Consider the following 14,976-nt stretch of genomic DNA (forward strand, 5'->3'; position numbering starts at 1 on the left):
AAGAAGCCTAAAATATTCGGATCCGAAACCCCGACTCGAAAATGAAATATCTCTTGAAAAACATCTTACCCATGCTTAGATAAGTTCAAATATGAAATTTCATCAAAAACGGAGTTAAGATCGACCTTGAAATTCTCAATTTATCAAACTTTAACTTTACCGGGAAAGTCCAAATTGTACGCGGTTAATATGATGAAAATAATCGATGAATCAATAATTTTATGTTAAAATCAGTTTACCCATAACATAAGGATCGTAAATATACCTTTTTCATCAAAAAGGGAGTCCAAATCGATAAAACCCCAATTTTTCCCAAGAGATTTACGGATAGGAAAAAAAACCAGATAAAGAAATTATGAGAAAATGTCAAATTTAAGATTGAATACTAACCCTCATATTAATTCAAGAAGAAACCCGTAAGAATCACTCCATTCCGATCTCTAGAACTCCCGATATGCTCAAAATACCAAATGAACACAGTTTGAGATTTTTATAACAGTACATGACTGTTATGCACCAGAAAAACAGCAGTTAATCTTTCACTAAAAAGGACGTAATTTCCTCATACGATAGTGAAATGACCCGATTCTTTTTTGTAAATGTCTTAAATAATGATACGGACCTGCTCGTTCAATTGGAGCTCAATTTCATGCTCGTTTGCCCAGTCAAATATCATTTCTACTCGGTAAACAATTATTTCTTATTTGCGATAAAAGTCCAATCTCGGGTTAGCGAAAATGCACCAAAATTTGCAGATAAGTCCTATAATTCATGCTCAAAATTTCAGAACCTTAGGAATAATTTTTCGACCTTTAAAACTAATAATGAACCCTTTTGTTGCCACAATTTGCTGAAAAAGTGTCAAAGCATCCAAGAAGCTTAAAAGCTCACCCAAAACTCATTTGGCACTTTCCGAACACAAACCAACTATGCTACTAGCTTGAAAATGACATTTCAGACTCAATGATATCGTCGGAATTTGAATTCGAGGTCTCCTTGACCCGGTATCCGATAAGGCGTTAAGAAACTAACTTTAGGCTCAAAAACTCAAAACGCACTCGGAGCCTCTAAAAAATTCAACCAAGACTCATTCTAGACTTAGAATCACCCCTTGAATCCAACGGTGCCCTCGGAATTCCATTTCGAGCACCGGAACCTCGTTTGTTGACCAAAGTCAACTCTTGATAAAAATTTCACAATTTTTGCAACTTAGGACATCAAATCTTCGTTTTAACTCCAAATTCGACTCCATAAATTCTCATAGACCCGTTTCGACATTCTAAAACCGCTGGAATCGACGAAAATCCGATTCGAGTCTCGAAACTCCAAATGACTCGAAATAGCACTTTTAACCAAACTGTAACTCTTAAACACTCAACTTTCCAAAAACTCAACTTTTCATCAATTTTCCTTCAAACCAACTTCGAAAATACAACAATTAGGACTCGGGGCAACTATCGGGAGGGGTAAAACGGTCATTTTATGAAAATTTCCAAAAATGACCTTTAGGGTCATTATAGTTTATACTTCCATGTTCCTATTTATATGTCACCCTTCTTAAAAATAAATAATTCTTAATATTTGTCATTTCACAAAATCATATAATACTATTCTTTCTATTTAACCTATCTTCAAAAGGAATTGACACAGATACAACCACATTTTTGGATAGTACTAAGCAACTTAGACAACAGAAATATTAACATTTTACTCATTTGGAAATTGAAGACCCCTGCCTCCTCTGCAAATGCAACAATGTTGTAAATATGTTACACCTAACACTATGTAATTAACCAAAGTTCACAAAAAAATCATCACCAAATTGAATATATAATAGAATCCCAAATAGTACTAAACATCAACAAAACAAGCTAAAAATATATATACATACCCCATCATGATTCATGACAAATATATAATAGTACACTAAGTAGTAAATACCTCTCTTTTCTCTTTTGTATTCTCTATTCAGTGTGAAAAATCACCATATCTTCAATCAAACTGGACACAAAATATCAACAAGAAACTACAATATCCTTCTTTTTTATTTCGCGGACGTATCTTCCCTCCTCGATTGCCTCTGGTGGTGTCGTTTGTTGTGATGACAGGGGACACCACCAAAGGTCACGGGGTCAAATCTTCGGAGACAATCAGCTTCCTTAGGATCAACTACACATTCAGATAGAGGGACCTTGTATCGTGTCCTGTCATAGCAGTATGAATATTGCAAGTGCTTTTTTCGAAACCTCTCCATTTTTCGTCTTTGATCAGGGGATATTTCAGTTGGAATGGATGCAGAATTCTGGACAATGTCACATTTGGGAGACAATTCAATTGGATCAACTGCACATCCGTGGAGGACGAAATCGGAGAACTTGGCGACGTAAGGGGCATATTTGTAATTGACTTTGTATTTACCCCCATTGGTAGCCCAACTAGAACCATCCCATATTGTAGCATATAAAGACATTGGCTTAGAAGGGAAGTCCCCACCCATTGCTTGTGTCCTCTTGATCTCTCTTATAGGTACATTATCTACATAAAAGCTGCAAAAAAAATGCACAAAAACAAACAAAATATAATCAATTGTTGGATAACAACAACATATCCAGCGTAGTTCCACAAAATGGGGATTGGAGAGGGTAGAATGTACACAGACTTGATCTCTACGTACATATTAAGAGGGTGTTATGTCATGTTAATAAGATGTATAAGGTTAGAGTTTATGTTGATCAAGCTAAAAGGAAAAGACTCTGGCTTTAGTACCTCTTGAACAAGGGATGACACTTTCATAGAAGCGGATTGAGAATTTGATCAATTTGATATGTTCGGTCTTTAAGGTTCTTAGTAATGACCTTATTGTACTTTTGAAATTACGAGTTCAGATTATAATATTTATTTGTTAATTTATTTTTTTCACATGTATATTGTGTTGAAAATACTGGATTCAGTTGAACATGTAGCTGCGAAGCTACATCTGTCACTAACACTGAATAAAGAACAAGACACATCTATTAGGAAATTACTATATTTTTCATCATAACAAATAGCATAAAACAAGCCCAAAAAACAGGACAAATCATTTCCTGCAAAGCACTTAACCAAAATCAAGAAAAGCAATAAACGGTCTGGTCTAGTGGTCAATGAACTAAAAAAAGGTTACAAGAGACTTCGATTTCAATCTCAATATAGATACTAAAGATGTTAGGTAAATTTCCCTCATCCACTCAAGTTTTGGGCGAACTTATCCGAAGTACTTATACAGGTGGGAGGTAACATGTATTTCATGATTAATGACAGACTGACGGTGTGTGAAAGCTGGCCCGACACCATTTTCTTTTAAAAGGGGAGGTTGAATTAGGTACTTACATGATGTGGCTGTCAGTCCAAAGAATTGTGTATGTATGAAAATCTTCAGTTGGATCAAACCAAAGTCCATATCTTTCTTCTCTACCAACATTTGTGCTACCATTTCCATAAATATTAGTTTGAATTCTCCAATTTTTTGCTCTAATATTTCCCAAGAACTCAAAGTCAATTTCATCATGATTCTTCTCAAACATGTCTCCATTTGACATCTGTCAATAGTAACAAAAAAAAATTAACAACAATAACATATTCAGTGTAATACACAAGTAGGGCCTGAGATCTGAAGAAGATAGAATATACGTGAACTACCATATAAATTAATTAAGCCATAATCTTAAACTAATTAAGATTAGCTATATATATCATCTTATTATAATTATTTGGGAAAATGCATAAGTACCCCCCCAGCCTATGCCCGAAATCCCAGAGACACACCTAACCTTTACTAAGGTCCTATTACCCCCCAAACTTATTTTATTCTACCCCTTTTGGCCTATGTGGCACTATCTTGTGGGTCCAGTTCATGCTGACAATTTTTTCAAGGATAGTGCCACGTAGGCAGAAAAGGGGTAGAATATTATAGATAAATTAAGTTCGGGGGGGGGGGGGGGNGGGTAATAGGACCTTAGTAAAGGTTAGGTGTGTCTCTGGGATTTCGGGCATAGGTGTTGGGTTTTATTTGCCCTGAATTTCTTACCATAAATAGGTTTTCCTTTTAGGTAAAGGTTTTAATATTTTACTAGTCCTTTTCTTGTAGGAAAGGTTTAGGACTCTATAAATATAGGCTTGTTCCTTCTAACTTAATCAGCATTCACAATGTAGTCTTAAGAGCTTTGAGAGTTTGGTTAGGGGGAGAATTTATGGGTCACAAGCTTGATACGTTATCACTTGTGTGAACCTCCCATGTATTCCGAGTGAATTGGTTGAGGTTGTTTCTCTCTATATTTTGTACTCTCATATTTATAGTGGATTGCTCATCTCCTTTGTGGACGTAGGTCGATTGACCGAACCACGTTAAATCTTTGTGTCTTTGTATATTTCTCGTTTTTCTTCTTACTCATGGTCTTTCGAGGTTTATTTTGCTAACTTCCGCATTACACCTGCTTATTTCAGTCCTAACATAAGTACCCCCCAGCCTATGCCCGAAATCCCAGAGACACACCTAACCTTTACTAAGGTCCTATTACCCCCCCGAACTTATTTTATTCTACCCCTTTTGGCCTATGTGGCACTATCTTGTGGGTCCAGCGCATGCTGACAATTTTTTCAAGGATAGTGCCACGTAGGCAGAAAAGGGGTAGAATATTATAGATAAATTAAGTTCGGGGGGGGGGGGGTAATAGGACCTTAGTAAAGGTTAGGTGTGTCTCTGGGATTTCGGGCATAGGTTGGGGGGTACTTATGCATTTTCCCTAATTATTTTAACTATTTTTATTTGGTTGTGAACTTACTATAACCCTCCTCCTTTATCAAAACTTATAGTCTATCGTTATACATTGATTGAAGGGTCAGTTAAACATATTCATCGAAAATATACATAAATAAATTATTTGTTTTCAACTTACATAAAATGCAACAACCACTCCAGCAGTGTAATCTTCTGGTAATTTAATAGAAGCACTGAACAAGCCATGAAGGTACAAGTCTTGTGATACAAATCCAGCTCCTGCAAATTAATCTATTAATTTCCAAAGAAATAAATTCCCCCAAAATAAAATAACTAGCAGTACTACTCATCTGTTTCAATTTGTTTGACATATTTTGACTCGACATAATATTTTAAAATTTATAATCTTAAATATATCGTAACAATCATGTAAAACTAAAACAATTTTAAAACATGTGATCTTAAATATACATCAATATATCCCTCAATATAAAAAGTTCTATTCCATATTAACTTAATTTGTGAAGCAATACACACATTTTAAGAAAAACATTCAAGAACATCATTTAAACCATAATTTCCACTATTGCCCTTGGTGAAATTATAAATATAACTTTATAAGTTATGTAATTTATCTCGTAGAAAATATAAAACTTCAATAAATGAAAGGGCAAATATGAAAAAAAAAATCAAACATCCATCTTGAACTTTAAACAATTCAATTATTTTGAACAATAAAAAAAAAATCAAAAATACATTAAATATAGAATTCAGTAACTAAACCGAGTTATGAATTCGATGACTAACTCATAAACTTCAACTCCTGGCTCCGCCCCGAACATAAATAGTGTCAAACAAGTGAAAAATAAAATAAAATATGAACCTGTTCTTTCATCTAGAGAGATATGAACTGATTTTCCATCTTGAAGGACCATAATATTATCATGACCAAAAAGTTGTGAATATCCTTCATGAAACGGCAATGTTTCGAGCTTTTCTGAAAATCCAGAAACTAATACAAGAACATAGCAAAATGTAAAAATTTCCAGAAGAAAATTCACCATTTTTTGTAAAAAAATTTAAAAGGGAAGTTGAAGCTTATTATTATAGAGTTTTGTGGGTATTTATTTAATTTTTTGTAGAGTCGTATAATATAAGCAAAAGAGAGAGGGAAAAAAGTGTTTTTATGAGCTGTACATTGTTCATATAATATGGACAAATAAATCAGTTGGAATTTGGGAAAAGAGAAACGACAAAAAATATATATATAAAAAAAGGAGTTGTTACTATTTGTTTTTTTCCAAATTAAGTGGCTAGTGAAAAATGAAGAGAAAATATAAGTAAATGGATATAATATACACACGGTACATATATACACGAAGATAAAGAAACCAAAAAAAGAATAAATTTCCTTTTATGTGGTTTGTTTAATTGGAGAGAAATGGTGGGAAATGTTTTTTTCTCTTATTTTAATAACTTTTTAATTTTAATATATCATGTCGTAAAATTACTTTTATTTTTTTTATTTTTTAGTTTCGTGCAAAGTAAAAAGCAGACAAATAAATTAAAATGGAAGGAGTAAGTGGAAATCATGTTTTGGATTTCGGTTTATGTGCCAATGATTGTTTTAGCGGCGGCAATAGCCACAATAAAAATTGAGAGATTATCAAAAGAAGATTTCGGCTAAAAAACTAGGATATATTTTGAAAAAATCAAATTTTCATCGAAGAGAAGTCTATAATAGAATAAATAGGTCTACAAATAAATGAATCAGATCAATTTTCTTGAGAAAAGTCACAATTGCCACAAGCAAAAGTGTTAGTAATGAGAAAGGTTAATACTTGCTCTGTTACTCGAGGTTAAAATTTATAAATTATGATACGTGTATAGAATATACTTAATGTGTACAAGTCTATTTTATCGATGTATGAGAAATAATACCTTGAGATGATTGAAGTTGGATAAAATTTTATGTGATTTGGTAAATAAAACATAAATATCATTATATTATTAGATTACTTTCATACTTAAATAAGTTTTGAATTTTATTTTTGAGAATGAAACTATATTTATCAGAAAATATTTTATTTTTTAAAATGAAATTTATCGATCCTCATTATAGTTACAGGACATCGGACAAAAAATTTAGAAAATATTTATATGATGTAATAATTTGTTAATAATTTTACAAATACTCCTATTATTATTGAATTAATATAAACTGAATATAGACATTTGTAAATCAAGCGCCGAATACATAATTGAATAATTGATGGTCCAAAAATGTGTGAAAAGTCAATTTGTTCAAGCCATAATTTAGCACACAAGTAAAGAATAAAGTTTACCAAAAGAAAATAAATGTAAATGTTGACTTTTCGTTCTTATGAGCATTTTTTTATTATTATTATAAGATGCTAATATTATCACAAACGCAAAGCTAAGGCAGTGTGTTCGATACGAAAAAAAATATTAAATTATTTTCTAAGGAAAAAAAATAATTTTATTTTTATTTTTTATGTTTGATATATAACTAAAGAAAAATATTTTTAAAATATTTATATATAATTTAGATAAATATTATGAGAGATGAGGTTAACATGATTAATATTCGTTTTGTTTCATTTTGATTTTTCTATTTTGACTTAGCACGTTTTAAAAAAGTAATTAATTTTTAAAATTTTATGATCTTAAATTTAAAATACGCTAAATGTATCAAATACTTTTTAATTTAGTAATCTTAAACATGTCATGTGAAAATTGAAATTAAAAAATTATTGAAAAAGAAAAAGACATTTTCTTAAAACAAATTTTAAAAAAGTGAGATAAACAAATTAAAACGTAAAGAATATGAAATGTTATTCGTAAAACACATTTTTTCTACTTATATTTATTTATTTATTTTTTGCAAAATTTCCCAAAAATATGGAGATTGACATGTGACACATTACTTGTGAAATACAAATGACGTGGCATTCTGGTTTCCATATCATCACTACACTTGACATCATGGATTTGAAGAATTCGGTTAAAATTCTTTTTTCTTTTTTGAAAAAATAGTTATAAGTTAAAATATTTGAAGACTTTTAACATCATGGATTTGAAGAAAAAGAGAAACAAATTAAACTTTTATTCAATGATTCACATGAAAAATAGTTCTATAACAATCCTTGAGCATAATAATATTTTATTATAACGATTAATTTTCTTTTTTCCTTTCATGTTATGTTATTTCTGTTGATTTAATTTACTTGTCATATTTTTTAAAAAATTATTAATGAAAAAAAATAAGAAATAGGTTGAAAAAGTATTGGAGAGAGGTGATTAGATAGGACAAGACACAACTTCATATTATCGAGGACATGACTCTAAATAAAAATGAGTGAAGGTCATATATTAGTGTAAGGGATAAAAGTTGTAGTACTAGTCGTAGTCTTGTAGTTCTTGTCATATGTGGTTTATTGTGTTTTCAATTATCTAACTATTTTGATGTTTGTTAGTAGTCCTTCTCGTAGACTTTGCATTGTTTTTCTTATACTATGCTTTCTTCATTGTTTTCTTATTTCTCTATTTGAGTTTGATACACTCTAGCAGTGGCGGAGTCATGCTATAGTCAAGGGATTCTGAACCTTCTTCGGCGGAAAATTACATTATTTATATATGGTTAAAATGATTTTTTTAGGTATATATTATAGATGTCGAACCCCCTTCGGCTACTTCATGTGTCTATTTCTTCAGATTTTGAACCCCTTTATCGAAAATCCTGATTACGCCACTACACTTGAGTACTCTTAAACATGAGATCTTTCGAAAATAATTTCTCTTTCTCTACGGGATAGTGATAAAACTTGTGTACACTGCTATCCTCTCCAGGCCTCACAGAGTAAAATTTCAATGAATATATTATTGTTATTGTTAATTAACACTATTATCTTTTTCATTATATTAATCTCAAATCGCATTTATTAGGTAAAAATAAATATAAACTAATACTTATAAAAAAAAAATATGAATCAAGTATGAGATTGCCACCGAAAGTGCAATGAAACCAAAATTATAAAAGAAGAATATAAAATATTTGCAATATCATAGGGTTCTATCTACACATTCATTTCACCTACTCCATTTTAATTTCTTATTCTAAAACCAAAGTACTTTTGTTGCTTTTTTGTAAGTCCTTTTAGTTACCTTTTCCAAGACAACTATAAAATCACAAAAGTCATTATTTTAATAATTTAAAGATGGTTTTATATTGATTGTATTCCTCTATCTGCTTTTAATTATAGATTTTGATTCAAGCTTTAGAAATAATGAAATTACTCATAAGAGTGTTTTCTCTCTCTCTATATATGAGCTAGATATGATACAAATTTTAATTAATTGAATCACTGAATTTTAAATATCAAATACCATAGTAAATACTCAATCGTATAATCCAAGCTTTTTAAAAAAATCTAAAAGAGAGAGTGAGGGAAACCTACATGAAACAGAACATTTCCAAAGAAATCATACACAAATTCATATTATATACGAGGTAAAATTGCAAAGTATATATATATATATTTCAAAAGATCTAATGTTTCAAGAGTATGGATTTTTTTAACTTAATTACATCTTGAGAGTGTAAATTATTTTACATCATCAATATAATTTAAGTGATTGCAACAATTACCTAATCACCATATTGACGTTCACTTTAGACATTTAAGTAATTTGTTTCGAAATAATTTAATAGAATATATTATTTTCACTATTAACATAGTATATAATATTTTAAAAGTAAATATTAAAAGCGTCAACGTCTCTCAACAAAAATAATTGACAAAAAATGAAAGCAAACGAAAAAAGAGCTAGTGATAGAGAGTTGCACGAGTGCCAACTTATCATTGATTGTTACATTTTTTGGATAAGAATAGAAATATTGAATTGCCAAAAGCCAACTTTTCATCAATTCATGAAGATGAAATTATCACAAGTTTAAAGGGTTATCGAGGAGTCCGATTAAAATTTAAATTCGCGCTATATGGAGATAGGGATGGTAAAATATCTTCCAAACAAAGATGATTCTATACTCAAGGATACTTGAATTCAAGGGATTTGATTAAGAATGGAGGAATATTTATTACTCTATCACAATTTTTATCGATCAATGCTTCTCTTTTAAATGAGCTTTACATGACTTACATTTGAATTATTTAATATCGTATATGAATACTGAATAGCGGATGACAAATCAGAAAGAAAAAATGAAAACTTAAAGAGATGTTGAGATCTCTTGTACAGTTGGGGGCCAGCTAACTTCATGTTGTATTTATTAGGATTTTTATAGATATAAGAAGAAACTTCCATAAATAAGCAAAAGAAAATGTGATTTTCTTGAAATGTGACACTTCAATACCTAAGTGTCTACTTCAAAATAATAATGAAAATTTAACAAAGAAGCATTTACATTTTACTCCATGGGAGGGACCCAATTGAAAATAATCAAAGTTTACGTGTTGAGTTGGTAACATTTGACATTTTGAGGGGTCCCCACATTAATTAGTGATTTTGATGATTAACATGATCATGATCTATAGTGAACTTATATTAATGGCCAAACACATATACAACCCCTCTAACTTGTCCGTATTTTTTATTTTGACACTTTATCTTAACCTTGTTCCATTTTAAATCTTAAATTCCATTTTTTATGTACCATTTTAACACGAAATACTATTTTAATGATTTCTTTATTTTTATATATATTCTTCAATTGCAACTTCTTATTTTAAATCGACAAGTGTCAGTTAATTTTAGTTAAAAAAATTAAAAATTAACAAAAAATAATTCTTTTTAAAAAATAATAATTTCTTTTAAGAGTGTTATGTATTTTTGTGTGAAAAATAACCGACGAAATTGTGTTGATTTTCTTTCTTAAAAATCACCGACAACCTAATAAAGTCGGTCGAGTTTTAACATTTTTTAGTAGTGTTATTAGCAATGAACAAAAGTCTTTTTTTACTCGTATTGAAGATGGGTTTTTCTTATTCGTATTGATTTATATTAAAAATTAAAAGTGAGTATTTGCGTTAAATTTGGATAGCCTAGATGATAAGAAAAAATAAATAAGTAGATTTATTTAATTTAATTGAATGTTTAAGAAAGAACATCAAAGAACTTTCATCAATTTATTTTCATGCAAAAATACAGAGAAATCTCAAAAAATAATATTATTGTTTGAAAATTTTTATGTTCGTTCGCAAATGTTTAATTTTCTTACGAAAATTAACAAGCACACGTCTATTTTTTTAAAATAAGAAATTGCAATTGAAGAACATAAATAAAAAAAAATCATAAAAATTAGTATTAGTGTTTAAATGGTACAAAAAAATGGAGTTTAAGGGTTAAAATAGAATAAGACTAAGTTGGAGTGCCAAAATGAAAAATGAGGACAAGTTTGAGGGATTGTGTATGTGTTTGGCCTATATTAATATATATAAATATAACAATAAGAGATATAATAAAATACTAGATATTTTTGTGGTTATAAATCATTTTATTAGGAATAAAAGGGATGTTTTAAAGTTAAATTGTTATTACATCTAAAAATATATCATTCTCTTTAAGACTAAATAAAAAAAATTAGTCATATAAATTACAACAGAGAAATACAAATTTTATTTGTATCCTTCTGAATTATTTAAGATTTTAATAACACATTTTGAAGCTATACGACCTAGGATAAAAAAAGGACAATATATTAGTGAACTAGGCTAAATGATTGTAATTTTTTTTTTCCCTTTTTAGTTTAATCTTGACATAATCCTACTACATACATTTGACTAACACAAAAAGGGGGAGAAAATTTGCTTCCTTGCAAAGAAGTGAATGTGAGGATAAAAGAATTTATGGGATGCAAAAAAAAAAAAAAAGACTCACTATCATCATTGAATTAGCAAAGCACAAGATGAGTTTTTCTCATTTAGAGATCATGATTTTTAATACTTTTTGTCATCATTTCAAATATATTTATTTAAAACTTTGGGGAGAAATATAATTGTGAAAGGAATAAATTAAATGATCACTTCATTTATAATGGATGGCAGCTAATTAGGCATTTTGTTTTCCTCATCTTTCATGGCTTCATCATCTTGGTGATAAGTGATAACCATCATTCATATCCTCATATTCTTTTGTCAATATCACAACTCATAATAATAATAATAATAATAATAATAATAATAATAATAATAATAATAATATTGTTCTTGAAGTGGACCACGAAAGATTTAAGTGAAGTTGAGACTTGAGTGCCAACTTAGTTGGACTTGGTGATGGCAGATTTTTTTTTTAATGAATGTCATTCAATACTATTTTTTTTTAAATTTGTTTTTAAAATAATTTTTAATTTTTTTGGCAATTCTTTAATTTCAATTGTTCACGTGATAATGTTTAAGACCACGAGATTAAGCGACATTTTGATATATTCTACACATTTTTAGTTTAAAATAAAACTATAAAATTCTAATTTTTTTTTTTTACTTTCTTTAACTTTTTCTCAAGTCAAAATCAGACAAACAAATTGAAACTAGATTGAGAGACTATGACATTATACCAAGTTTTGCCTGTATTTGTGTATAATCATGCACCTTTTATATACTAGTATTATACAAGATTGACACATTATGTATAGTACTATAATTTTGTATGATATTGCATATTAATTTTAAGTTACATGGTATAATTTTTGTTGTAGTAGGTTGGATTAATATAATGACTATAATGGGTTTGGCTTAAAAAAATATTGCCAAGTCAAGAAAGGTGGACAAAAATATCATCTAGTAAACTGCTAATGATCTTTGAAATGACCATAAAACTGTTTTAACAATAGACCATAAAAACCTGTTTTAACAATGAAAAAACAAAGAGTTATCCCAACATCAACTATAACATTGTAGACAAAATAAAAATGCAAATGAGAACGAAGAGTGCTCTATCATGCCAAAAGATATAGCTGATAGCAAAGACGCAACTTTATTTCTTAACTAACTCCACCAAGCAAGGGCCACTCCAGCCTCTCGTGGCCTTGCCATAAGCAGGATGTTGACATTACCCAATAATCTCCTTCGATCTCTAAACCAAGTTCAAATCACCTACTATATCACCCCGCCTTGCGTACCGTCTCACTGTCCTACTAGCAATCTGCATTGTCAAAATTTCCAAGGCTTTACTGCAAATAAAACAAATTACTAATGAAGGGCGAAGCAATACACAGTTAACATGAATGAAAACACTCAAAATATTAATTTAAAACATCTCCAGAACCACGAAATGAGTAATCAGATGAACTGAGACTGCAAATGCATTAATACTCGCATCTATGCCCTACGGACATTTAAACTTATATAAAATTGAACAAATATACACACGTGTAGGATGCGAAATCCCACAAATGATGCAATATAGAAAACACGTGTCTACTTGTTCAACCAAAGTTGGAGGGCATAGATGCCAATTGAGGCCATTTTTCTATTTCAGTATTTCAGAAAACAGAGGTTACGACAGGCTTGTATTGCCATCCAACAGAAAGTGCTTATACCAGTTAGTTAAAATTGAACTCAAAGATGTATACATGATGATTATGAAAACAAACACACAATTAAATAATTAAAACGAATGAATTAGGCAGGGGTGCAGATGTAAGAAATTAATTACCTCTTCTCCGAAACCTAAAAATGCACTATGATATATGGACCTGAAGTCTGTCCTCTCCTGTGTAAGCTGCCACATCTTTCTTAATTTCCATGGCTGAATCTCCAATCTCACGCTTACTTTGAACCACTTGAATGGATTTTAAAGTGTCTATATCCCCAAATACAGAAGGGATCTCTGTAAGCTGGTAACACTTCTTTAGTATTAATTCCTCAAGCTTCGGAAAAGTTTCCCTATCAACTTGCCATTCTGAAAGGTTGACCTCTCGGAAAGTCAAAGTCTCAAGACTTTGATAGGTGTCCTCACTTGCATCCCACTTATCCTCCACGAAATCAGAGTCGATAAACTCCAGAATTTCAAGCTGAGGCAATTCCGCGATTGCTGACAACAAAGCAGGTGTCATGGTAAACCAACACAACCGTAACTCTTTCAAGCTGCTAGGGAAGTGATATTCATTGGGATAAACAGAATCTTTCCATCGGTATTCTACAAGGAGTGATTCAAGTTTGTTAAGGACATCAAACTTGGGAAACCAATCGCCGTGTGTAGGAGGATCCTCGGGTATCCTGATGGTACACTCAAGGTGTTGAAGATTTGGGAACTTCTTCAGAGCATCATTCGTGCCTTCAGAATATGAGATATAAACATGGGATAAAGTTGTCAGCTTTGAATTCTCACCTTCCAATATTCTACTTTGGTTCGCGTCCTCTTCAAAGAAAGAACTCTTGTCAATTTTCACATGTTTCAGCTTTGACAGTTTTAATATTCTGGGCAGTAATACAATGGTGGAATATCCAGTATAGATCAACAGAGTTTCCAGATTCTGGAGGTTCAACCACGACACTGGGATAGCTTTTACATCTCGAGTAATAATCCTTAAGAACCTCAAATGAAATAGGGAGCCTATTTCTTCCATTAAAAAATCTTCCAGAATAATGCTATTCAGTTGCAACACTCTAACAAGTCTCAAGTGTCTTGTGTGATAGCTATACATGTAGTCACGAGGTAAACCGCTCACTTTCAAAGATATGAGATGCTTACTACCAGCTGAACAATTATTAAAATTGAACAAAACACGTCTTTTGTGGAGTTGGAAATAGTTGTCAGTATGAATGGTTAGACGATGGTGTAGGAAATCAGAAGCATGAAGTGGATCAGCTGAATTGATTAACTTGAAAAGTTTTTCCTTTTTCGCTTTTACTGAACAAAAATCGTGCACAACATCATGCACATAGCAAACCTTGATCATTACAGACATCATCGACCAACTCTCGGAGGGGATATGATCCATCATTATCAGACTACTGGAAATTAAAGCATCCAAGTAGCTTTGAGTTGCTTCCTCTAAACTATCATGATCCACCAACCCTTCGGCCATCCACAACTGCATCAATGTAGAGACTGGAGTTCGTTTGCTCTTTTGAGATCTTGCAAAGTAAAGCAGCAACGGCTTCAGGTGGCATGGTAAATGGTCATAACTAAATTGCATAACCTTCATCATCTGCAAATTGATGTTGGTAGAAATAAAG

The 14,976-nt window shown here is 30.9% G+C and overlaps 2 protein-coding genes and 2 pseudogenes across 2 annotated transcripts in view; 2 read left to right on the top strand and 2 right to left on the bottom strand.

Moving 5' to 3' along the window:
* The window catches only part of LOC125856363 (probable xyloglucan endotransglucosylase/hydrolase protein 28), a 265,879-nt gene extending 260,028 nt beyond the window's left edge, over positions 1-5,851 (bottom strand). Inside the window, exons 1-4 of the mRNA XM_049535894.1 lie at positions 5,640-5,851; positions 4,935-5,035; positions 3,370-3,578; positions 1,942-2,546 (exon numbers count right to left, since the gene is read on the bottom strand). Of these exons, the coding sequence (XP_049391851.1) occupies positions 2,045-2,546; positions 3,370-3,578; positions 4,935-5,035; positions 5,640-5,820 (993 nt within the window). The 5' untranslated portion in view covers positions 5,821-5,851 and the 3' untranslated portion in view covers positions 1,942-2,044. The remainder of the gene's footprint in view (positions 1-1,941; positions 2,547-3,369; positions 3,579-4,934; positions 5,036-5,639) is intronic.
* The window catches only part of LOC125856249 (putative late blight resistance protein homolog R1B-17), a 254,798-nt pseudogene that overhangs the window by 218,604 nt on the left and 21,218 nt on the right, over positions 1-14,976 (top strand).
* The window catches only part of LOC125856250 (putative late blight resistance protein homolog R1A-3), a 318,417-nt pseudogene that overhangs the window by 200,599 nt on the left and 102,842 nt on the right, over positions 1-14,976 (top strand).
* The window catches only part of LOC125856358 (putative late blight resistance protein homolog R1A-3), a 410,366-nt gene continuing 408,860 nt past the window's right edge, over positions 13,471-14,976 (bottom strand). The window contains exon 8 of the mRNA XM_049535887.1: positions 13,471-14,125. Within this exon, the coding sequence (XP_049391844.1) occupies positions 13,476-14,125 (650 nt within the window). The 3' untranslated portion in view covers positions 13,471-13,475. The remainder of the gene's footprint in view (positions 14,126-14,976) is intronic.

Source organism: Solanum stenotomum, chromosome 2 (assembly GCF_019186545.1).
Source record: "Solanum stenotomum isolate F172 chromosome 2, ASM1918654v1, whole genome shotgun sequence".
NCBI lineage: Eukaryota > Viridiplantae > Streptophyta > Magnoliopsida > Solanales > Solanaceae > Solanum > Solanum stenotomum.